Here is a 25,281-nt window from a genome sequence, read left to right as displayed (position 1 = left end):
AACTCGTCACACTAGAATAAAAGCATTCAAAGAAAACAAATGGTCAGATGCTCCTCCCTTACACAAGTGTTTGAACCTGAGACCAACAGTCTCAAAAGCAAAGCAAAAATATTAACAACACTTACTCAAACTTGGAGATTTACTTTTCCACTAATATCTGATCAGATTAATTCAAGGGTGCTTAATGATCGATCTTGCAACAAAATACAGAGACCATCATCCAAAAAAGAGCACACATGGGACACCGTTGTCTATCTCAGTGGAAGAGCAGGGAGACCTCCCTCCACGCATCTCCGAGCCTTGGCACAGTCCCAGCGTTGTGGCACAATGAAGCTGGTTTTAAATAGTGATCAGATCTTTCCAATATGCAGAATTACATGGTTGTTTTTTTAATTTCTTTCCCCTCAAGGCATTTTTTCCAGCATAAAAACCACCACCAATCCTAAGCAACATCTTTAACAAAGCATTCGTTCCTTCTTATAGCAGAAAAATGCCTTTTAGAGAAGTAGAATCTATTAAGAGCAACAGGGAAATACATTTTTTATACAGAGATTTTAATTAAACATTTAGTAGTAGTAAAATAGCCTTCAGAATAGAAAATATTTAACATAGCTTTCAACAAGGAGGTGTGTTCCCGAATCCTTTCTGCTGATGTGTAGTGTCCGTCCCCTCCAGGGGCTGGTGCTCCTGGAAGGTGCCCCCAGAAGCCCTCCAGCGCTCGCCTTTCCCTGTGAAACACAGAAGTGGAGAAGCACCTGGCAAGCACTGGATGTGTAGTGACCCCCACCGAGTTCACTACAAGAAAATAGTGCTGGGAAGGGGTGGCAGTAATGCAGTGCCCTTTGGGGACAGAGCTTACTGCAGGGACAGCTTCGGGCTCCCTGGCACAGCAGTGCCCCCAGCTGCTGCGGTCAGAGTGAGAGAGAGTGCAGAGTGCTTTGCAGAAGGGCTGAAATACATTCAGATCCCCAACCGAGGTAGCTGACAGTATCCCTGTTTCTCCGTGCTGCAATTATTCTACTAAATGAAGTTTTTGTTTGTTTGAATAGAGAGAATAGTTTCTGAATTTACCTGAATTTACCTTTTTAGGCCTTGGGGCTCAGTTACGTTTACCTCCTTTTCACTTTAACGACCCGGTGTTCAGGTAGAGCCAGGCGTTAGCCCCGGTTTCTAAAGCCATTTTTGTGATTTCCAAGTCCCCCAAACAGGCTTACAGCACGTCCAGAAACTCCAAGGAAGGTGCCAGCGTCTTTCCATCAGTAAGAGTCTTAAACCTAAAGAGATGCTTTACATTTTATTCTACCATGGACATCCCTAACCATCAGGGTGCGGATTGCCACCCCTCAGCTGCAGAAGGCAGGTCCTGAAGAGGAGCAAACACCACGCCGCAAGCAGCACCTTCCTGGAGCTGATTTTCTGTGCAGGCAGGATGTGATGTGAGAGCTGCACCGCCCGCCCGTGGGGGCAGCTGTCCTTCCAGTCCTCACCTCCTCTCAAACTGGTGACCCCACAGGGTCACAGACACAGTAACCGCTTCAAATTTCTTTTAAAGCTCTCAAATCTATGAAAGTCCTCGTTGATGGTATTTGAGCGTGGAAATTCAAACCATACACAAAACTCTTAAAAGATCTTTTCCAAAGGATCTACAAAACTCAACCTTTTAAAATACAATCAGCGTGGTTTTGCTCGGTTTTGTGCCAGTGCAGCTCCAGGACACCCCCACTGAAACCCATGGCAATAAGAGGTCGGTCAGGACAGAAACCCAGGCCGGGTTCCCCAGAGATAAATCCAGGAAGCTCCAAGAGACGGGGGCTGGTGCTGGACCCCCTGCCCCACAGGCACGTGAGGGGTTTTTCCGTTCTGTCTCAGCAGCAGGTGTCAATCCCTATGTCTTTTTGTCTCCTTATGTCCTCGGGTGCAGCACAGCTGCCCAGTTGGGGTGGGAGCCCTCTGTCACTGCAGCCCTGGCAGGGCATCGGCTGCGCAGCGGAAGCCCAGATTGGAAGCGGAGCTGTCGGGGGTGTTCTGGCTGCGGGCTGCACAGCGGTACCTGTAGCAGTAAGACTGGAGAGAAAATGGGGAAATGGTCACTAGGGCCTGCCACGGCTCGTGTTCCCCTAGGTAAAAGGGTTAGCGACACAGCAAGGCACTCCACACGCCCCGATGAACTGACACGGATCAAAATCGCTGTGCCAGAGAGAAGGGAAACAGTCCTACGAAGAGAACAGCTGCAACAGATGCAAAGGGGAGTCTGAATGGCAAAAAAACACGAGAGTAGGCTAATATAGGCCAATAACGCATCATGGCCTGGACAAAAACTAAAATGACCACTGTCACTGCCCTAGTCCGCATCAGGGTACTAGGGGAAACTGAAAATGAGCAGGTACCAGCACCCGATAAAGAGTTTGGCTGAATGAGATGAGAAAAGAAGAAAGGAGTCACTGGAAACAAACTTCTTCCCACCATTCCTATGGCAGTGTTTTATGGATACTGGGAATGGAGATGTAATCTGGTCTGGTGGCTGTAAAAATTATTAACACTTAAAATGAAGCCATGGATAAAACGACCCAATTGCTTTTCAGATATTCCTAGAAAAAGCTATGAGAACGGGCAGCAGCCACTGCAGCTGCCTCCAAAAGCAAAGGGAAGAGCCACTGCCACCTCGTCTGTGTGTTGCTGAACAGCCTCAGAGCTTTCATTCTGCTGGCAGAACCTGGTGCTCCTGCGAGGGACCGGTCAGAGCAAAAACAGCACCTGGAACAACTCCAGGAAGGACCACAGCGCTCGTAGAGCTCTACGCCTGTACCAGTCACTTGGAGAAACGCTGTGAGCTCACAGCCAGCCGGGTGCTCTGCTGGTACTTCACCATATCTGGCTGAGGCTTTTTGCTCCTCTCCTCCAGCTGCAAGCTCCTGGCCTCCAACAAAAATGCTGCTGTTTCTTTCCGGCTGGTTCTGCTGCATATAGCCAGGCTCTCAACCAATTAATTAAATGAATTAAAAATTAAAAATCAGACACCCCCCCACTCTGGGGGGCTAGGGGAGAACAGAGGGTAATGCGTGTTTCCCCCAGCCCTTTAAATAAAAATCCCTTCAGGAGTTTGGGCGTAGTTACTGCAGCAATTGTTGCTGTGCAGCCACGAGGGCACTGACAGCTCATGCTCAGGCGACCATCACTGAGATCCACACCATCCCTGCGGAGGCAGCAGGGCACTGAATGTTTCTCCCCACGAGTCTCTCCACCTAAGGAGACATCCCAACACCAGCTCCTTGCTCACCCTGCTACCAACGCAAAGCCCTAAACAAGAAGGGGGCACACTGTGCTATCACACAGCAGAGGTCTACCCCTAAACTTACGGCACGCTATGAGGGTGCAGAAGCTGAACTACTTCAAAAATAAAAGAATGTGCTACATGTATGTGTAAGAAAGCACTTACTTGGTCAGCTCCAAGAGGTAGAAGAGCAATGAGTCTACACAGATTTTTAGGCAGCTCATGCAAAGCCCTTACACTAATTGTACTCGGTGATTTTTTTTGGCCTTGGTACACAGCCTAGTTTCATCACCTACAAAAACTCTAGGACAGACTAGAATCTTCACAAGCCTTTAAACTGGGTCGCATTATTCAGCACTGAAGATGAGTCTATTCGAGTGTTAATTTAATCAAAACTGCTAATTAACATCTGACATTGATTTCACCTAAGAAGGAAGTCAGTGTAGAAAATGGGATCTCACTGTAGAAAGATTTAATCTAATTAAGAGGATTGTTTGCCAGCAGCAGGCTTTGCAAGGGGAAAAAAGAACAGAAGAGCTTTAATGAGAAAGGAGATGTACAGTGAGCATTTTCTCCAGTGCAGCGTGAACAGAGTTTAAAACATGATTTATGTTCACGAAAGTAGCTTTGCAAAACATTTCCCGTACTTCCCAGTAGAAGTTAAACCAGAAGAACATGAAAGTCTGTTCCATGTGGTGTACCCAGACTTTCCAGAAAGGATTTCATGTCTGCTATCATGGAAGCTGAAGCATTTAACTCCCAGCCATCTGTCTCCAAATTTATTATTTGGAGAAGGACGTATATTATTTTCCAAAGGAAATTTTGGAAATAAGTTATGGGTCCTCCAAGATCAAAAGGTATTTTCTAGGGAGGAGCAGCCTCAGAGTAGATGGAGCAGCCCCCACAGCACACTCAGAACCAAGGCACATGAGAAGTCCTGGTACTCGGCACGCTACCTTCGCTGTTCGCCTGCACACCAAGTGTGCATTCAGACCTCACTTTGGAAGTTTCAGTTTGAGTTAAAATCAGCATTGAACAATATCTGTGCTGTTTTCCAGGTTGTCATGCCAAGCCTGGTGATAAAAAAGTATTATATATGATGATAAAAAGCATTGAAGGTTTTGAATTTCAGATGATAAAAGGTCAGTGGCCTTTTACACTCAGCTCCATATCATACAAGGGTACGTTTATCTAGAACTGGGATCTTGGTCAAGTTGCTTTCAGTTTCCCGTGCAACCAAAAACTCTGCAAGTCAGAGCTGAATAAGCTTCAGCTTTCCTGGGCAACAGTGTCTATGCTTACTTCCTCCTTGCCACAGAGACATCTGTCTCCTTCCAGAAGCAAACTAGCAATATCTAGTGAGAACAATAAAACAAACACCCATACAGCTTTGTGCAGAAGGCTGGCAGCGTGCTGGCAAGGCCTGGCTCTGACTGCTGCCCCATACTGGCTGCCCAGCAGTACATTCAGCTTAGCCTCCTACATCAGAAATAAATGGAAATGGCTGGAAAGCAGAACCTGTCAACCAGCCAGTGGCTGAACTGATGGATTCTGCTGCAGCCCTTCTCGCCTTACCTTGTGGCACATGTAGGATCCGCCCTTCTTCACTTTGTCAGTCCCTGAGGAGGGCCCTGTCTGTGGGGAGGACAACACCGGTTAGCAGGGTAAGGGGTACAGAGGGAGACAGACAAGGAGCACGCGTGAATATTCAGAGTGAACAACCAACTTCAGCTGTGTCTGAACAAGGAGCTTGAAATGATGAGGTGCTGAAGGCTTTGCAGACAGGTGAGTCGATGTCCTCCCCCTCTGACTGCAACATCTCAGCTGTAACCTACCTGCCCAGAGAGCACCGCCTGTTTCTGTAAAGCACCTGGTATCAGGCTGTAAAAAGCACAGTGGCAATCATGCGAGTAATGCGCTGAAAACAGTTCTGATTTTGTAGCCTCAGACCTTTCCTAAGGACAGGTTACGTGCCCTCACACACCAGCCTGCAGGCTCGCTGAGAGCTGACTTGTCAGCTCCACTGCTCCGTGTCAGCTCCGCAGGGGGTTGCACAAACACCACCACAGCCCCTGCGTTCATCACCCTGTGGGCCTGCGAGCCTCTAACACAGAGCAGCTCCGCTCCTCTAAGCACAGCTGTACTGATCTGTGGCCAGTTAGAGACGAGGCCCTGCAATATCCAGTGCCTGGTGTTTGTTCTCTCCCCAGTCCCAAGTGCAGACTCACAGCACAAGTCAGTGGCTGCGCTGCGAGGCAGTCGGTAACATCTCCCAGTCACCGGGTACTGAATTTGTTATTATGTGGGGCTGTGACAGCTAAAGAGGTCTGCAGAAAGCACTGCACTTACGAGCAACAATTTTGTAATTGCAGGTACGTTTGCAGGGTAATGTATGTGATTTATTTAAACTGCTTATGAAATTGGCCCTAGAATTGCTTTAACAAGGTTATTTCACAATTCTTTTTCAATTCCAACTCCAAATAATGGCCCACGAGTTCAAGGAGAAAGCTGGGCTTCCTTGATAACACTTTTGCTAGCTAGATGATTGGGTGATTTGACACGCTTATTACACAGGTGAGCGATTCTCCCGCTGCAGTCCTTTAAGCTGTGAAAGTTGCTGCTGCAATCTGCTTACCCTCAGGCTGCTGCGATGCCTGGTTTCCAGTATTGATACCAAGCATTCTTACACGCTTCCTACAGAGCCTGTGCATTGACAAACTGCTGTTAGGAAGGAGTCAAAGTGTCCTAAAACGTGACAAACAAGATCAAGAAAATAAACAGTGTTTTATCAGGTAAGTGGCAAGCAAAGCCTAAAAGGCAGTACAGCCACTAAGAAGCCTCTCAGCGTTGTAGGGAGTTGAATTTTTATTCTGTACATGCCTCAAGAAAAAGGCCTTGACCAATATAAAATTACACTCGCTGAAGGAAATTTTTACCTCTAACACCTCGTTAATGCAGGACTAGTTCCCCTCCAGGAAGGAGGTCCTTCGGGAGGGGATTCCGCAGAGAAAAGCTAAAGAAGCTCTCAGCTGCACCCACTGAATGTGACTGCTCTAAGAGGCTTCATGTTTTGAAGCCTTCCCGTTCTGGAACATCAGCAGTCTCACATTTAGTGCAAAAGCTTTTAAGAGAACAGGTAGGGAAAAAAAAAGTTTGGCCTACTACACTGAATATCCTACAAACATGCGAGGAAAAACACACCCACGTACTGTGTCCTCTGATTTCCGTGCCTGGGTGCTCCCCCGCAGGCAGGCTCACTCCTTCTCCAAGGTCTCTGGGAGCTGACTTCCAAACCTTGCCTGCAGATGCACTGGGCCCCGCGGTACGATAAGCCACGAACAAGCACAATCGACTCAAACAACCTGCTAATCTCATTTTAAGGGAAGCCAGGGTACAGCCAGGCATCAGAAAACTGACCTAAAAAAAGCCACATGAGAACAAGACAAACCAGAAAACAATGGAGCTGTTGAGCAGGATTTCCCATTAAAAACTGCAATGCAAACACAGAGCAGTGATCTTTGCTGGTAGCTCCGAAACGACTCATCTGAACGAAGAGGGCTGTGCTAATTTAGGGTTAAAAGCAGGTTCATTGTCCAGCTACACAGCTACAACTGCTGGAGCATATGGTAAAGGTCCTATACGGTGCTATACCTTGCAAAGAAGTTTTTGGTTTTTTTTTTTGCCTTTTTTTTTTTTTAAACCACTCTTACAGAACGATATAAATCTAATACTTTGAGAAGACAGCAAACGACTTACAAAACACTTTCAGATGTCCCAGTTTATTTTTTGCCCTAATCATTTGTGAATGCAAGCCAATGAATTACAGGAAAAAAGCATGCGTAGAATTCCTTGTTACATTCCTTCTTACCAATCCACAAAATCTCTCCAGTTCTAGAAGACAGAAAGTTTCAGATCTTACACTAAATGTGTTAAAAAAATAAATAAAAAAACCCTTTCACCAAACTCTGACCCTCTAGAAGAACTCCTAGTCTTTTAGGCAGAAGGAACATATCCTATATATAGGTTACACCGACTTGTACTCTGGAGAGACTGAAGAGATTGGCTCTGATAGATATGGCGCTAATCATTTTTAATGTCTCAGAAGATACTGCAGCCTGGCTATTTTGGGACAACTTTTCACATTATGAGATTCAGTTTCCTTATCCATTTAATCAGAAGAGCTCTTGGAATTCACGTTGGAGGGCCTGGCCTCAGACCTTAGATCCTGACACTTGGTTTCCCAATTGAAAAAAAAAACTAAAAGCATCATTATTGACGCCTCCTTGTTAAATCCTATCTGAAGTGTTTGGGAAATGTTTGTGCCGAATTTAAAAACCTAAACTTAAGAGGCTGTAAGTCTGTGTAACAGAGAGCAAAACTCTGAAGTGAAATATAACTCTGGTTTCTCACCAATTAATTCAACACAGAACGTATGCAAGGCAAGAGCTGGTGTTTGAAAGCGAGGGGTGTGTATTTATACATTCAAGAGAATTCATCCAACACAGCTTTTCATTATTACTGAATTATTACAGAATTATTACAGAAATGGGTAGAAATTTTGAATGATCGTGAAATTCTCAAATTGCATCATGTGACTGATTTGTACACACCGAGAAATAGCACCTGGTGTACAGCACAGCCAAGGTTCCAACGGAAAGGAGTGTTGCTGCCTTTTTTTTTTTTTTTTAATAAAAATAAACTATTGTTAAACTGCTATGACTGCCTGCCAACAAGAAGTAAAGAATGGCTCATCCTATTTTTATTTTTTTTCAAGTCAAGCAACAAAAACCCCTATATTCCCAACATTTCAGTTACCTGGGAAGAGATGTGTAACCATATCATCTGACACATAGCTTCACCCACCAGAAAGACCTGAAGGACCTTATTGGGATACAATAACTTGAAATTGCCCAATGTGATCAGTACACATCACGTCTCCAGTTTCTCCACCAGGATGATCAAACTGCTAGTACAGAACTATGGCAATTTAGACCCCAAGATGAGCCTGTTTTCTCATGCTGACAACATCCTCCTGGAAGAGCAGGATGTCAGCCTCTGCTACGTACTGACCGGCAGATAAATTTCGCAGGTTCCTCAAGCTGCTTCCAACCACTGACTTCTCACAGGGCTGTGATCACGTCCAGCACACCAGACAAAGCCAGCGTATCACACGAGACCATAGCATGGGGATACTCAAATCCTGCAGCAACAGATAGCTCCTGCCCAGAGAGGTTTAACTCGTTTTCTCATTACAGATAACTGTGTCTGAACAAAACAAGCTCTGTGAGAACGGAGCAGTTCATTTCTCAGATTTAGTCATCCTAGATAAGTGAGAGAGAAGGGGATGTAATATTAGAGCTTGAATCTACCGAGAGATAGCGCGTGAGAAACCCCACAAACAAAGCTTACCCTGCTGGGCCTCTTTCTCTGGCTGCCACAAAGAAAACAAAAGATTAACCCTGTCAAAGCCCAGTAAGCTACTTCTACCCATAAGTGTCAGCTTTATTACATGCAGAGTTTTAAATGAGCTAGTAGAAGGCATTAAAATAATTCAGAACGGTCTGTTCTCCACCTGGAAAAAGAAATAAATAGCGCAGCTTGCAGCAACAAAACAACCCTCTCACATTTTATTTACTTTTTTAAGAAGTAATTCCACTGTATTGGCAAATTATTGCTAACCAATTGTGGAGGTTCGTCCAAGAAAATAAATAAAATGGCATGACTGCACTACTAGTTCAGTGCTGATGGCTTGTGCTGTGATACTTGCTGATTCACCAGAACTCAGCCCATCCCACAGAGAGAGGAGCAAAGCACAGGATGATTCTGAACAGCAACCAGACCAGAGCACTAAGAGGGAGTTCTGAACCTCACGTGATGCCAATAAAATACTTACAGGGTTATGAGCTTCCTCTGCTGAATGCTGCACAGCCCACCAGTCCGATGTCCATTCCCAGGCGTTTCCTACGATGTTGTACAAGCCATACCCATTGGGAGGAAACGCAGTGACCTACAGAAGACACATAGCACAAATGCAAGTTCTTTTTAAACCACAGCACATTAAATAAGGTTTTTAAACCTGAAGACCCATCTGCTGACTGCACGTTCACCTCTGCCAAGAACATCTGCCTTCATATCTCAAAGACAAACAAGCTAGTAGTGCAGAGCTGTAATACTTTTACATACTCCATTTAAATAAAACTGAATGGAAGAATGCACTGGTATCATCCTCTGTGTTCTCAGCACCATGAAGGCACACGGCACCTTCTCATCAGTTTTGCTGACCAATCCTCCAAAGAGGGGCACTGTTTGATCAAACACAGACCTGCACATAGCATTTGTATTCTGCGTGCTCATGCCTCTAACTTCCAGATTCCAATTCCCTTTCCCACCTAAGAAAAGCAAGAGCGGCTGTCAGCTCACACATGTACAGATTTCTCTGCTGATTAAACCCTCTAGACTTATTTTGACTGCCACCTAATTTATTCACAAGCTTGTCTTTAAAATCCCACTCCATTGTTTGCCATATCGGACAGGCTCAGCCTTTCCAAAAAGGGAAGTTTTGTTGCTTTTAAACTATTGTACAATTTTGTAACCTTGGGAACACCTAACCAAAAATGAGAGCTAAGAAATTTGCTATGCCAAATGTGGAGGCAGAAAGTATTTCAGCAGCTGACTCAAAAGTTACAGGAGATAGGGAAAAGAGGTCAGTCTGAGAGGAACTAGAAGTTAGAGTGAAGATAATCTTTACTTTTCAATTAAGCTTTTAAAAAGCATCCCTTGGTAATACTCGAGCCTGCAGTGAAATATTTTGGAACTTGACAATCTAAAGGTGAAAGAGTACAGTAGAGGAAAACGACCGCTGTTCACTGTGTTCAACACAGGCCTCAATTTTAGGAAGAAGTTTGTTCCTGTATGATAGTTCACGTTGAGACACTTACTGGTGCAGTTCCTTTGTACCCATCTTCTGCAGTGTTGTTGCTTGGGAACACTCCCTGCCAGATATTAGCATAGTGCTGGCCTTTTGGCTGAAGCTTGTTGCCCCAGGGGAAAAGCCTGTTAAAAGGCAGAAAACCAGTTGTCAAACTTACTTTTTTTTCTTCAATAAAAATAAAACACCTTAGCCACCCTTACCCTGGGGAAACAGTTTGTATCCCAGTCCAGTTTGTACCAGTATCTACCAGAATTAAAAGTTAACGAGGCTTCTGCAAGGACAACGTGTACACAGAGGGCGGGAAGGCAGCACTTGCTAGCGCTGCCCTGTGCAGTCCAGGACACAGGAGGGAGAATACACAAACTGTTGTTCACCTCATCCTCCTCTTCTCTCTAAGCCCACTGACACCTACCAGGCGTATCCACTGCCCCTAAAGCTGCTGTGAAGCAACACTTATTTACTTCTCCAGCTCTCTGGCAGCTCTTTCAGCCTTGGCACCAAGCCCCTTTTTCATCTTCCATCTCCTGCCTGCGATGCCAGCAGCCCTGTGTCCTGGCAGTGTCACATCTCCTCTGCTCGGGCTCTTTGCATTCTTTCTCTGTTACAGAACTTAGATGACAAAACACCCCTCAGGTATTTATGGAAATTCATTTACCTAAAGGAATGTGTTCACAATAAGCCTGGGTTATATTTTCCAGAGAAACACATCCTGTACAAGAGACATGCAAGGCAATAAAAAAAAAAAAAACAACTCACGGCTTTTCCCAACCTAGTAAATACCAGTTTTCCACACTATCAGAGACACATCAGCGGCATTTACCTATTCTCAAGGCCCCCTCGGCAGCTGTATTCCCACTCAGCCTCAGTTGGTAATCGCTTCCCTGCCCACGTGCAAAATGCCACAGCATCATTCCAGGACACGTGAAGAACTGGGTGATCCATTCTGGGGAAGAAAACAAATGGGACAAGATCGTCAGCACAGCTGGGCAGCCCCACAGCACAGGCACTTAATGAAATTTTGAAGAGCTGGCCACAAAGCACCGTGAGGGAGCTCACAGCCTCGCTGCTCCAGCCAGGACTGCACAAGTTACGATAGGAGCGATGAGCGTCCTTACTCCTACCTGCATCGTCTTTTGCAGCTCCCAATCCAGGAAGCAGCAAACTGCACAAGTTTAACAAAGCTTTTTTTTGTTGTTGTTGTTGTTGTTGTTGTTGTTGTTGTTGTTGTTGTTTCAGGCAGCCCACAGCTTACACAAAGCCTCCTTTTGTTTCTTTCCTTTGTTCTTTTCCTTTTTGTTCTTTCCTTTGGTTTGGTTCTAGGACTGACTGCATTCGAATCCTGGCTTCCCTCTCCACAAACCCTGAACGAACGCCTCGTCCTCCTTGTCCCAGAACCCTCCCCATCCAAGCCTCCAATGCACCAAGTCACTTCAAGAGCTGGGGTTACTGCCCCAGAAGACAGCCTCAGAGGGCTTTCTATGAACTTGTCTTTTCTGCCTCATTTAACGAGCCAGTCCAGGCCTGCTCGGCCGCTGCAGTGCTTCCACGCGAGGAGCTCGCTAGCAGCTGTACCAGGCCAAGTTTGTACAACACCAGATTTGCGTGGCAGGCTTCCAACTCTCATGTGCTGACTGTGACCTAAATTTCTCAGCCTCCCCTAACAATGCCTCCTGATACTATCTCTATTTTTGCCTCAGATAAGTCTTTCATTGCCCTTGGAGAAACGACAACGGACTCGTTAGCAAGCCGTGCAGGCAGCAGGTGATGTTACACTAACACGACCCCGTCCTTAGGGGACTCCGAAACATGCCAGCACCTACTAGATCTAGGCTAGAGAGGCTGCCTATTTCCAGCAGCAGTTTAGAAACTTTAACTAGGGAAGCAGTCAGCATCAACTTCGTTGTCACCTGCCTAGTGAAAGGCTTGCAATATATGTGAGAGGTCCCAAACGAGGACAGCCACATCCAAGCACAGTAACGGGCACAACTGCAGCAATGGCTCCCAGCATGTGCAGCACAGAGCTACTGCTGCAGCAGCTACCTAAGCTACCCGAGAAAAAGTGAAGCCTTTTGACTTTCTAGGCATAGAATTCATTCTTCTTCTCAACCAGAAGTGACTGTGTAAAGATATCGACTAGCAGGTCTCGCAGTTAGCACTAGCAAGGCACGGCACTCACTGTAGGCTGCTCAGAGTACATTTTTCCCAAAGCATTTAGCTTCCAGATAAAGTAACAACTGATTTTCCATAATCAGCCCACAAAGCCAGAATACATTAAAAACACAAAACTCTTCAGGCTTCTGAATCCCAGGTGGAAGGCACTACACACACTCCTCGAGCATGCACGCAGCTCGCAGTTGCTCTTCACCTCCACAACCAGATTTGCACTGCCTGTTCTAAACTTACTGACCCCTACAGGATCAACTCTTCTACTTGTATGTATGCACCAGCAGTGGAACACACACACTGAAGCACGTTTCAGTATGGTCTCTTTTATCCCAGGATGGAAAGTAATCACAGACAGGTTTGAAATCCTGCTGGGACATCAGCCCTACAGCCACTGAACGCTGCACACAGCGCCCTGGAGGAAGTGAAAACGGCCCCAGGAGCAGCAGCAAGCAGGTAACTAACCAAAACCCCTTTGCTGCACCTTGGTTCTTGGTGCATGTGTACAGGTTTACGTTCAACAAGCATTATTTATGTATTTATGTTATAACTGAATGGCTAATTAAGACTTACCTGTTGAAGATATTGGAGTCAGGCCCCTCAGGGTGCTTCCAGCTGGCCCCCTTCACAGGCAGCCACCAGGGAGCAGCTGCAACCTGAAAAGGGACAAGAATGGCCAGGGAAGATCACCTGAATTCCCAGGTGCAGGTTATTCAGAAACAAACACAACGTGGCAGCTGGCCACAAGCCTTAACTCATAGCTCGAGGCTCTGCCTGTAGCTAACTGACCCATCACATCCCCAACCACCCCTGATGGACCAGGCGGATCACTTCATCCACGTTACAGTGGCACTGGCCAAAAATATCCAAAGGTATGGGCAGCACAAAGAAAACACCACCCCAAAAGAAGGGAGAGGGAGACAAAATGCTGAGCCTTTTGGCCTGGCACATACCACAGAGATTATAAAAGACAGTTTTGGCCTTGAGAGGGTTTTCATCTCAGCTATTTGCTCCCTGGAGTCAGTGTTTTGGAATAACTAAAACAAGATCTTGATGACATCCTTTAACTAGGGTCAAAACACGCATCTTGCGACACGTTTGCTTTCCAGCTATTTTAACTTGGTTAGCTGAGTCTGAATTCTTGGCTATCAGCTTCCAGAAGGTGGAGACAGAGGTGACACAGAAGTGAAGCTTTTTTTTTTTTTTCATTAAAAAAAGGCTGTTTACTGAAGATCTCCTTGCAAACAGATTGTGTAATAATGTAAACAGAGGACTTCACTAACCAGAAGTCTCAAATTTGGTTTTGCAAAGCCAAAAAAATATTAATTAGCGATTTCTTCTACTGTGCTTACTTCCAAGCACATTTAACTCTTGACTTCTAGGAGGAGGCTTCACTCTTCAATAGTGAGGAGCATTGAACATAATGATGTACGTCAGAAACAGGAGTCATCTCTGACATACATTAGTTAAGGAAAAGTCTCATCCAAACCTCAGATCTCTCACTTCAATGTTTCAACAGGAAAAAATTAAAAAAAAAAAAAAAGAAGTGAAATGCTCATAATACACATACACACAGCACCTTATTTTTCAAGCATCCAATCCAGTCTCCACTAAAAACAACTCCCATGGCAGCTTTTCCCTCTCCTCCTATCATCACAGGCAGATTTGCCCCCAGCAGATGCCTGGGTCCCTTACCTGAAGGCTGGTTATTGTCAATCAAGAGCGATCCTGGACTAAAGTATTTGCTCTCACTAGAGACTACAGCTTCGTTACTGAGCATCCAAACCCAAAGATGGGATTTCCATTCAGCTGAGATCCTCTCACAGCACTATCCTAAAGCCTCAGAATGGCCAAGCTGCTAAACAGATGCTGCAGTTAATAGGCTTAGAACTAGGCTGATTTAACCAATTCCCTGAAATTCATGAGGTTTAATCTACACTCCAGACAGGACAGAAATCTGAAGCCAGAATCTGACATCCCTTAAAGGAAAATAAGAGAGCCACAGTACTATTTGCTAAAAGTTCATGTTGAATATGAAATGTCAGCAGTAAAATTTGATCCTGATAGTTACTGAACAAAAGTTTTGTGGTTTGGGGTGTTGGTTTTTTATTTGTGTGTGTGTGTGTGTGTGTTTTTGTTTTTATTGTTTTGTACAAATTACACCCCTAGTTTAGGGAAAAATCTCTGCAAGAGACTGCAACGACTTACACTTTGGAAGACTAATTATGGAAAACATTTTCATTATGCAAAAGAAAAAGCAGATGCTTTCAATCAAAATGGTTTATTTTAAACTGAGGAAAATATAGTCTCTCCACTTGAGAGCACTGCGCGTGCAGATCTTCTGTTTCTGGCTCCGATGAACTGAACACCAAACGGCTGCCAGTCTTTGCAGAACACCCAGATCCTTACAGAAGTTACACACACAGTACTAGGACACCGGCAGCAGTGACAGACTACATACAGACTGCAATAATTAATTGGGAACTAATTTAAGTCAGCCACCAACAGCACTGAGCGCGCGCCAGGATGCTCTTTCCCAACGAGAAAAGTCACATACCTGAAATTTACAGTCCTTTCAAAAACTTCTCAGAAGTGTTTAAAGCTTTTAATTGCTCTAAATCTAATTAGCAGGAAAGCTAATTAGACACAGATATTACAACATCACATTCAGTACAGCAAAGCCCTCCCTTGCCACTAATGAGCTTAGTTCCTTCCCTAGCGCGGAGCGTTCTCACGCCGCGCTCCTGAACACGGGTTCTGGAGACTGGCAGCAGAGCCACTTTGTGCTCACAGCAGCATATGCTGCCGAATAGATCCTGAAGAGATGCTAAATTTAAAAAAAATGGAGCAGAGATCCTTTTTAGCTCTTTACTGCATAGCCTATCACTTGTGAGAGAATTGGCTAAACAGAGCAGCTCTGCAAACCTCACACAACTGCCTCAATACAGGCGGGAAGGCAGCTCCAGGAGCAAACCACGCTTCTGAGGCAGAGCAGCTCAGTGCTTGCTTTGGTCTGATCCAGCCGAAGACTCGGGATTATCCAGCTCTCTGCTTCAGGATTAAATTTGAAGAACTCCCTGTTCTGCTTATCACAGACCCTTAGCACTGCAGAAGCGAGCAGCTCTGGGATTACACAGCGTGGAGGCAGCTCAACAGTTAACTCCAACCTACGATTTTCCGCTCAAATGAAGCGATTTGCACAGCTGAAGCCTTTACTCCCACCATCAGCTTGCATAAAATTTGAGAAGTTTTAAGTATTCAATTTTCTTATCAAGGTAGGCTGGGATATCCTAACTTTAATTGCTCCATTAACTGCTGGTTTTAAGACTTTTAGACTACTTTGCAATTATCGTGAAGAAAATTCCTTCCTAAATACACACAGAAGAAAAAAGGGGAGGGGGGATAGGGAAACATCAGGAAAGTCAGTTCCATCATCAGCATTATACCATGCTATTGGCACTGCAAAAGCAGTAGGGAAATGCCCTTAAAATAAATAAAATAAATGAATAAATAAAGAAAAACTCAACTGAGCAGTTAATTGGGGTCTAATTCCACTTCTGACACTCAGTCACTCACTTGAAATAGTGAAGCTGCAGCTTTCAACATGAAGTCAGGCCCATGCGAGCACAAGAAATTCATGCTCTTGTCCAGATATGCTGCAGCATTACAAAACTATTTTCAGGTGATAAGGGCTGCAGTCACAGTTGTGAGCAGCACACACCAGGCCAAGACGTGTACCTGAACAACCAACGGTTACCACACAGTGACAACTTGCACGGCCCCGCTCCTGGGGCTGACATGGACCCCACAGCATGCTGGCTGCTTGCTCTCACCTACTTCTTCCAGCCCATGGTCAGCGGGGAATCAGCAGGAGGGAGGCACAAAGCACAGCCCCCTGCCCACTCAGCTCTGCGGTCAAACTGAGAACACACCACACCAGAAGGGATGGCTCTGAGCAAGCTGAAGCCCTGCAGCAGCTCCCCTTGGTGCCGCAGCCCTTTTCCAGGTGCAAGGAGAAGCCCTGCAGCAGCATCTCACTGCCTGCACACCTCTGCCCGCAGCGCTGCTTTCCCTGCCACCAGCACGCTGCAAAGGGCACGAGCGTGACCTATTTCTATGGACTCCTCATCCCCATGGCAACTGGCCTGTGTTTAAGTTGGAACAGCTGGAACTGAGGCAGGGAGACGTCGCAATGTAAATAGTGGGAGCGTGAGCAGGCTCCGGGGCTCTGCGCGAAGAGCGGGTCCCTCGGAGCTGGTTATCAGGGTCGCCATGGAGCTGCAGAGGGGACTGCGGGCTGCATACGCAGCTGTAATTCGTATTTGTGCTCCAAGACACTCTGCAACACAGCAAACATTCTGTAATTATGTACATAAGCTGAACTGAAACACGATTGCCAAGTTCTCCGCCAAAGCAGTAATTAAGAACGCTGAAACGGCAGCGAAGCAGCAGCTGGGGTACCCCCAGTAACTAACACTGGATCGCACCAGCTCCCGTAATGCCACAGGTCTCGTACTGTTCAGTACAGCAGTTAAAAGTTCCTGCCCCCAAAAGCTCCAATTACTGAAGAATTACAGAAGAATCTGTTTTCACTTTTATTTTCTGGCTTCAGGCCTCCCTCATTAGCTCAGAAATGAAGGCAGTAAGGGTTTTAGTTTCATAGTAGATGCTATTTTGTTTTAACATCACTATTAAAATTACAGATATTGCTTGCCTTAAGTCCCAATGCTTGTAAGGAGTTTGAGATTGCAGTACTGCAAAAATGAAATGTGGCAGCTTTGTAGAATTAGAATAAATACAGTTTGAGTTAGAGAAAGGATTTCATATTTAATTGAAAACGAGCCCTGTACTTTTATGAAGAGACATTTTCCTTCACATGAGGAAAGGTCATTGAATCGCCTTCAAACAGCGTTATACTTCACAGCTGTGTGAGTCCTCCAAGAAAAATAGCCAGAACTATTTAATACTAAAATCCAGCAAGATTCATTAAGTGCAAGTTTTGGAATCCAGAGAAGCTTCTTTTAAGGAACTGATATTCCTGGTGAGTTCCATCTTTGGAAGCTTATTTTTCAGCCAACATCTAAATCTGCACTCAAGCGAGTCATTTTTTCCAATAACCAAATGAATATGAGCTCTAAGAACAAGGCATGCACGGATACACCAACAGCCTCCAGCACAGGCAATGCCCCACTTCACAGGGGCAGTTTGTACAATAAATAGGGAACAATTTTAGTGGTAGTTTCAGTGAGAGCTGCCTGTTGCATGTCTTTTAGTCCCAGAAGTGAACGGCATCAGAAAATAGAGCTGTACAGTTCAACAGCTCCACCTTCACAACTCCACGTGGAGATTTGCTGCAGCACTGGGGTCTGCAAGAAGCAGGCTCACCCACCTCCTCCTCTGGTTCCAGTTTCCTCTGACTCAGTGGAATTCCTCTTACTTAGAGGAATTGCTTTAAGTATATTTGCACAGCTCAGCGCTACCAAAGAGGTTTCCATCCTCATTTATCAATGAGGATGAACCCAGCACCCAGGAGCTCTGGACCAACCCAAACTCCAGTTTAACAGCCCTTGCTCAAGTCTGCCATCAACTGACTTCACTGCATCCCGGGATTAAAACTGAACACCTCCCAAGAATAAATGATGGCTGCAGGTCTGCATGCTCCTGGTGTCTTCATTACAAAGTCTGTCTGGCCTAGAAGCAAAAATTAATTTTGCCATCTTCCACAAGCCAAGGATTGAAAATGTTCCCACAGCTCTCCAGTGAGCAAATTTGACTCATGCTGAACACCAGCCTCAGTAAGTGCTGTTCTGTTTGCCCGTTTCACGGTGGCTGCACAGCAAGCAAAAACTCTTGCAGTTATTTGCAGGAGCCCTTAAACCCCTCATTGGGGAGTACACCTCAGTGCCTTCTCATTTCGCAGACACAGCCCGCATGCTTTTTGCTCTAGGGTATGTTAAAACAGCACACAAGTGCAATGACAGCATTGGCCATGTGTTTCCCCTCTCCCCTTCCTCCCCAGCTCAGTCAGGGAAATAAGCAGTCAGGCAGAGGCTCATCACAAAACAAGAACCACAAAACCTCTAAGTGCTGAGGTGTTTTCCACCCATCTTCCAAAACCCTCCCAAAAAGAAGGAAAGGAAAAACCCCTCTGACTGCCAACCATCAGCAATCCTAGCCTGTAACGACATTAGGGCCAAGCATCCAAGCAAGGCCACAAATAATTACCAGCTGGTTTTACCCTGCAAGTCTAAGAACAGATTTTAATGTTCAGCTATCAAAACTAGTAGGCCCACGCAAGAAGCTTCAATCCTGAAGAACCTTCTTCCCTACCCCTAGAAAGTCTCGCTCTTTTAATTTGAAGTCCTTGCCAGTTCCACCAGCATCCCCTTCATCCGTTGCAGTGCTAAATTCCCACTCTGCCACATTAACACAGCAAACGTAGAGGCCAAAACGACAACTCGAGTCTCCAGAAATCCAGAACAATTCCGTTTTTGGCTGCTACACCCCTTTTTACTGCTTCCTTCCAGAGGAGGATTAGGTCCCACCTACATTCCGGCAGCAGCAGATATCTGGGAGAGCACCTCACCTCCAGGAAACGCACACCCAGGGCTCCAACAATTATTCTACGTGCTAAGCTGTTTGCTCCTGCACTCGCTTTCACCAGCCCCACCTCTGTTCTAATTTAGCTGTCTGCTTCCTTTCAGGGCCTGTGACAAAACTGTCCAGCTTCAGAGGTGGAGAAGCCAAAGCTGCCAGAGAGAACAAAACCCACAGACACCCCCCACACCCCACGTGCCTCACTCTCTATAGGAGCTGCTGCACTCCAGTTGGTTCAGCATCTTCACCTGCACCTTTCCCCAATTCCTTCACTGCCTATGAAATCAGATTTGCAGAACACATTCCTACTGCTCTTCCCGTGTCCATCTGCATTCAGCCCCACTGTGCTTCCACTGGAGAAAAGCCTCCAAGCACATCTAAGTTAGGAGCACGAAGCAGCACAGCCATTTCTCCCCCATCAGCTCAGTGCGGGTATTTCTCAGCACCAGTAACACAAACATTTGCATCTCATTTCTCGTGGTGTAGCTGTGATTCAGGAAGGTCCATACCACAGGCTAACGCATCAGCTGACTGAGGTACGCACTGACAGAGGAGCCTTCCTCTTCTCATCACGATCTGTTGATGCAAACCAACTTCACGCTATTTATCCTTTCACTAATTACACGTTAACAGCTATGCTGCAGCAGCCAAGTTTTAAAATATGTTCACTTTTTTTTTTTTGTAAACATTCGAATAGTGTTAGATTTCTTCTACCATTTTTCCTCCAGCAGGGGCTAGATATTACTCGATTTAAAAATTTCAGGCAATCTAACAAGCTAGAAATTACCAGTTTGAGATTTGGCTGTTTTGTTTTTTTTTCCCCCTTTCTATTTAAGCTTGCAGACCCCAGGAAGGATTTGCTTTCACAGAGCCTTTAAAAACCCCCACTATAATTGGAAGGCTTCCGCATTTTATCAGTGAGAAGTTTCTTGCAAGTTGTCTGTAGCAACTTGTTTCTTGAAAGCACAACCTGCAGGAAGCTACCGGCTCTGCCTCCACAGAATTTGGGTGCTTGAGAAGCCGACTACATTACTTTGTAACAGTGCACCTCCAGGCTAAGGTCTGCACAGTACTCTCAAATTCTTATCTTATAGAAAACACATCCTAGAACGAGAAGACACAGCAGTGACAGGCAGAAGCCCATACAAGGTGCTAAGCCGGGTGTTCAGACATCAGAGGTCTGCCCCCAGCTCCACAGCTACCTGCCCTCCGACCCCTTCCCCTTGTGACAGAGGTGCTGGCCCCAAAGCTGGGTTTCATGGGGTGTAGCTGGTGAGGGTAGGAAGCAGACAGGAGGAAAAGCAGCATTTACTTCTTCACCTTCTCACAATATTACAAGGTTATAGAATATAAGTTTGACTGCAGGGACAGCACAAAGTGCCAAGCTGCAAGGCAGGCAGGCACTGTTCCCTCAGCCCCTACCCAAACAGAGTCTTCCTCCAGGCCTATCCCAAAGACACTCCTTGTGCCAGTACCTCCCAAAATGACCTAATAAAAAATATGGAAAAACAGAGCAGAAGGACAGTCACTCTAAGTTCACATTTAACAAATACAGAAAAACTTGATAAATTAAAGCAGCCAAGAGACCAATTTGGGCTCCGTTCCAGCTTCCTGGCGTAATGCTGCTTCTGTGGGCATTACAGCCAGTGCTTTACAATTTGGCTGACACACCCAGGAAAGTGGCTCCCAACGCTGTATTTGTTCATACAAGTAGCCAAGACTGAGCTTATGCTGGAACTCTGTTCAAATAAGAAACAGAGAGCCTACCTCAGAGATTTCTGCCTCACAGAACTAAGGCAGAAAAAAGAATGCCTCTAATACAGTCAGCTGGATTTTCTGTGGTGAAGATGGGATGATCCCAGCTACATTTATACTTCCTTCAGCATCAGCTATGCTGGTATTTGGCAAGTCCATTTTCGTTTTCTTAGATCTCACAATACACAAATGCTTACTTTGAATTAAAAGATACAAACTATTCTCATAATCTTTCTTTCCTTGCAGTAGGAAACCAAACCCCACAGTTTTGCCAGTCATTCACAGCACATACTCGCATGGAGGTTTCAAGAAATCATATCAGTCTGTCCCTTTAGCTAAAATTAAGCTCCAAAGGTTTCCCCCCTCCACCAAGAGCATCATTTATATAGAACTCTGAACATTCAGTACTCAAAGTTACTGCACCATGCACTTACAAGGAAAATTCTTTCTTTCATTCTTTCTATCATTTGGGTTAGCTACCAAAACCCAGGTATTCCCGGTTGTTTGTCGGAATAAATCCTAACACCCCCAAAACTCCCCAAAAGTTGTACCTTGCATCAAACAGTGCGCATAAGTAAAACCTAATGACGAAATAATTTATTCTCAAACTGTCCCACCTCTCTCTTTGCTTATCTAGAGATAAGAGGAAGAGCCAGGCTGCTGATCCCCCATACCCAAGGAAATCTAGTCCTCTAGGCCAAACACTCCTCCACGTTTTTGTACATGGCTTTGGAGAAGATCATGCAATTTAGCTATTATGGCCATTACTGCTAACACATCTACCCAGTGATAAAACTTCTAAGCAAGTTTTACCCTGCCATGTTACTCACTGCCTGATGGATTTCAGACTTCACTTCTTCACTCAGCATTCCCTCAAACACAAAGGAATCGCCAAATTTCTCTGCCTAGAGAAAGAATAAAAAATTGATCACATTATCAGGGAAACATTCTTAAAATGCCAGCCACATTCACAGCTTTATTCTGTCAAGAATAAGGAAATCCTAACAGTAATTTTGAGTTTGCTTTTAAAGAAGCTGATTTGGAATCGAAGAAAAGGCACTGTCTGAAACAGCTTCCACCTGAGGCAGTGCTCCAGAACTTGACTACAAAATCCTCAACTATCACAAAATTTCTCAAATTCCTTCACTCCTTGTCTTCCAAATTAAGGAAAAAGAACTAACAGCATTGTTGTACTGGTACAAAGATGTCCTAGGACCCAAAAGTCAAAGAAAGAAATACACGTAAATCCATGTAGACATCTTCAGCCACCTGTTGACTTCACCCACGCTGCCTCAGTCACACTGCAGAGAAGATTTTTAGTTCACAGATCAAGACACTTGCTAAAAGCAACAGGAAGTATCTATCCTAGTATCTATCCTTTCAGGCTCCTGGGCAGCAAGGCAAGACAGTTTGGTCTCTCCACTACTTACACCCAAACCATTCTAGCATGCAAATTCCAACATCACACTGTGAGGGCCTACAAAAACGGATAAGCTTAGTGTGGATTTTGCCATCATCAACAAAGATGACAGAAGACTAAAAACCCTTCTGCCTTACCTCCGTGAGGTACCCCGTCGCGTTCACGAACCTCTCGAAGTCCTCGTTGCTGACCTCGTGCTGGTCCATGTAGAAGCCGTTCAGGCGCACCCTCCGGGCAGGGCCCTCCCCGTCCTGCCGAATCTCCGGCTCATCCGTGCCCATCGTGAACACCCCTCCCGGAATAGCCACCATCTGCAGAGGAAGCAGCCCACACCAAACAGGTCACCAAAAATAAGGACTGACAAGTCTCTTGCTGCTTTTACTCCCCCTCTCCCTCATCTTTGAAAGTGCTCTTGGCTTGAAGCAGTACGGATGAAAACAGCACAGCAAGGTACCGACGCTGACACTGTGATCCCCACATGCTCAGAAAATAACACAGAGCAGAACGCAAATCAAGAGCAAAAACTTTCTTAAACTTAAAATAACCTTAAACATTAACTGTTTCAGGAAGATGTATTCCCTTTGAGGCTTCAGCCAACTTCAGGGAACCAAAACACATTTCCCCTTTGCCTTTTAGGGTTCTTCCTGGGAAGACAAAGGCCCCGAAGGTCTCATCATACCTCACCATGTGCTTCCTGAGACCCTGCTAAAAAGCACGGACTGAGCACACCACCCCTCACCCAACAGCCCTTCTCTCAAAAATACCAAGAGCTGCCACGATCCCTGCTCAGGAGCCTGTGCTGGAAGGACAAACGACAGCTCAGGCTCCCTAAAACCTGCCCAGCTGGTAGGTGACATTTCAGGGGCTAACGCTAGCTTTAGCTAGGCTAAGAGCTACCTTGCCAAGAAGCTACCCGACTCCTCATCAGGTGGTGAACGCAGTAGGGAAGAAAACTCCCTCTACTTCATTGTCAGCACTCCCAGACTACCTTCAGTCCCAAACTCATGCTGAACTCAGCCACCTTCCTCTGCTGGCAGCGGATCAGAGGCCTGTGCGTGGGTGAGCACCAGGAAAGCCTGTCAGCACTGACAGGGGCGTCCCCTAGGAGAATAACCCAGTGCTGGCGATGCCCCAGCACACGCTGACAGGGTGCGTGCCCGTCCGTGCCACACGCTGCTCTTACAGGGGATTCAAGCAGGTGAGCTGGTGACAGAAAGCAAAGCGAGCACAGCTCATTCTGAGGGACAGCAGCACTTGGTGTGAGCTCCTGACGTTTGGTATGTCGGAAATGCAGGTCTCATAGCAGAACTACTCGCCATGCTTCCCAGTGAAGCATGGTGCTAGCGCTACTCCACAAATGTCATTTCAGTTCTGAATAAAAAACAGAAGGCTAAAAAAGAACTTAAAAAAAAAAAAAAAAAAGAACCCCTTTCCAATCCACTGTAGCTAAAACAACTCCTGGAAGCAATCTTCAAAGACTTCTTTCAGCAAGACTGTAAGCTCAGTGGTGAATCGCTGCCTGAAACCGTATGAAAAATTAAAATTAACTCTCGCTGCACAGCCTCGCGTTCCTTCCCAAACCCTGAAACATGCTGACAGGCTGCCAGTCGGGAATCCTGACAGATTGCCAGGCAGGGATCCTGACAGCCTGCCGGGCAGCTTCAGCGGGGAGTGCCCCAAGGCTTCCTGACGGGCACCGGCACCTCAGCGGCACCTGGCCGCGCAGCTCCGTGCGCTCAGAGCCCAGCTCCGGCAGCAGGGCCGGCAGCGCTGCGGGGCAGCCCCGCTCACAGCAGCCTGGCGGTTCCGAGGAGGCAGCGCACTGCTGCACCCGGCTGCTGCCGGGGCCGGAGCCGGAGCCGGGGTCGCTGCCCCCCGCTGCCCCCGCCGCTCACCGGCCCGCTCCTGCCGCTGCCACCGCCCGGTGCCTCCGCGTAGCGCCGCGCCGCCGCCTCCCGCCCACCGCCGCGGCCGGCCCCGCAGCCGCAGGACCCGCCAGGAGCCGGATCCGGATCAGGATTCGAATCCGGAGCCAAATCCGGATCCAGGTCCAGGTCCGGGTCCGCCCCCGCCGCCAGCAGCAGCGCCAGGACGAGGAGCAGCGCCCCGCAGCCACCGGGCGCAGCCATGTTGGGCGGCGTCACGTGCTGCTGCGGTCACGTGGTGGTCGCGTCTTAAAGGGGCCGCGCCTGGCTCCTGGTGCGGCCCCCCCCCCCCTACCTGGGGGCTGCCAGGGGTCGGGGGCGCCCGGCGTCTCCTTGCCTCTTGCTGGGGCACCGCGGTTGTTGGAGGTTTGGGCGCTCCGCCACGTAAAGCTTTGCGCTGTGGGGAAGCTGCTGCTCAGGGCTGTGCAGAATGGACCCACATGCACCCTGTGGGCCAGCAGCTCCCTGTACTTCACATCATGTTCCCTGCACAAATCAGGGCTGTGCAGCTAAAAGCATGGGCAGAGTGAAGGAGACTTTTGTTTTCTTGTGTGCTACCAGTGGAAAGCAACACTACACACTTCCTTGGGCCGCATGAAGTCTCAGTGCGTGCTGCAATCACAGCGCTGGGCGTCTTCGCAGGCATGCGTTGCCAGTAGCTCTCAGCAGTCCCTTTTGCCCCGTGATGTACTCAAAAAAAACAAAACGGACACAAACTTGGTAACAGCCTGCCCCAGCAGAGCTGTGGGATTCCGGCTGTGCTGTTACAGAGCTCAGGGAAACCAGCTCGTGTCCAGCCGCTGGTGTATCTCGCCTACTTGTTCCCATTGCTTGCTTCCCTAGAATCCTTTTTTGCATCATTTCTGTACTTTCACCAGGAAGGTTTATGTTCCTGTATTGTCTTAGGAGACCAGACAAAGCCATTAAAATGTCAGGTTGCTTCTGAAAAGCATCCAAGCTGCAGCTTGTGACCCTGAGGACTCCCAAGAACTTTCTTTGGTGTCGTTTATTGACGGTGTCCACGCTCCTAAGCCATTTCCTCACAGGCAGGACATCTCTTCCACACAGTTTAATTATTCTCCTTCCTGGTACTGAGTCCACCGTGCTTCAGAATTGCGACACCGCTTTCACTGTTATCAAAATACTATAAAAACGGGAGATTTATCCACAATTCTCCTCCCAGAGCCCTTAAACCTAGTGCTGTCGGCAGGAGGCCCTT

General features: G+C 46.6%; 1 protein-coding gene across 1 annotated transcript; it reads right to left on the bottom strand.

Moving 5' to 3' along the window:
* SUMF1 (sulfatase modifying factor 1) lies at positions 1-24,240 on the bottom strand. Its single transcript, XM_082767961.1, has 9 exons — positions 24,033-24,240; positions 22,275-22,448; positions 21,548-21,622; positions 12,939-13,021; positions 11,023-11,145; positions 10,210-10,324; positions 9,165-9,278; positions 4,847-4,906; positions 1-2,064 (listed from the first exon to the last, which is right to left on the bottom strand). Exons 2-9 carry the CDS (start codon positions 22,446-22,448, stop codon positions 1,954-1,956), a joined length of 855 nt encoding a protein of 284 aa, XP_082624087.1. The 5' UTR covers positions 24,033-24,240; the 3' UTR covers positions 1-1,953.
* Between the last annotated feature and the right edge of the window lie 1,041 nt (positions 24,241-25,281).

The sequence above is a fragment of the Aythya marila genome, assembly GCF_965140915.1.
Source record: "Aythya marila genome assembly, chromosome: 10".
In the NCBI taxonomy this organism is placed as follows: Eukaryota; Metazoa; Chordata; class Aves; order Anseriformes; family Anatidae; genus Aythya; species Aythya marila.
Note: the sequence above shows the minus strand (reverse complement) of the source record. Positions and strands in the feature narration are given on the sequence as shown.

What these genes read in the sequence shown, in the direction of transcription:
- SUMF1 (XM_082767961.1), bottom strand. Translation starts at nt 22,448, where the DNA reads ATGGTGGCTATTCCGGGAGGGGTGTTCACGATGGGCACGGATGAGCCG. An exon ending in AGTCTGAAATCCATCAGGCA is followed by an intron (nt 13,022 to 21,547) that starts GTGAGTAACATG and finishes GTCCCTTTTCAG; the next exon opens with GTTGCAGCTGCTCCCTGGTG. An exon ending in GATCCTACATGTGCCACAAG is followed by an intron (nt 2,065 to 4,846) that starts GTAAGGCGAGAA and finishes TTTTCTCTCCAG; the next exon opens with TCTTACTGCTACAGGTACCG.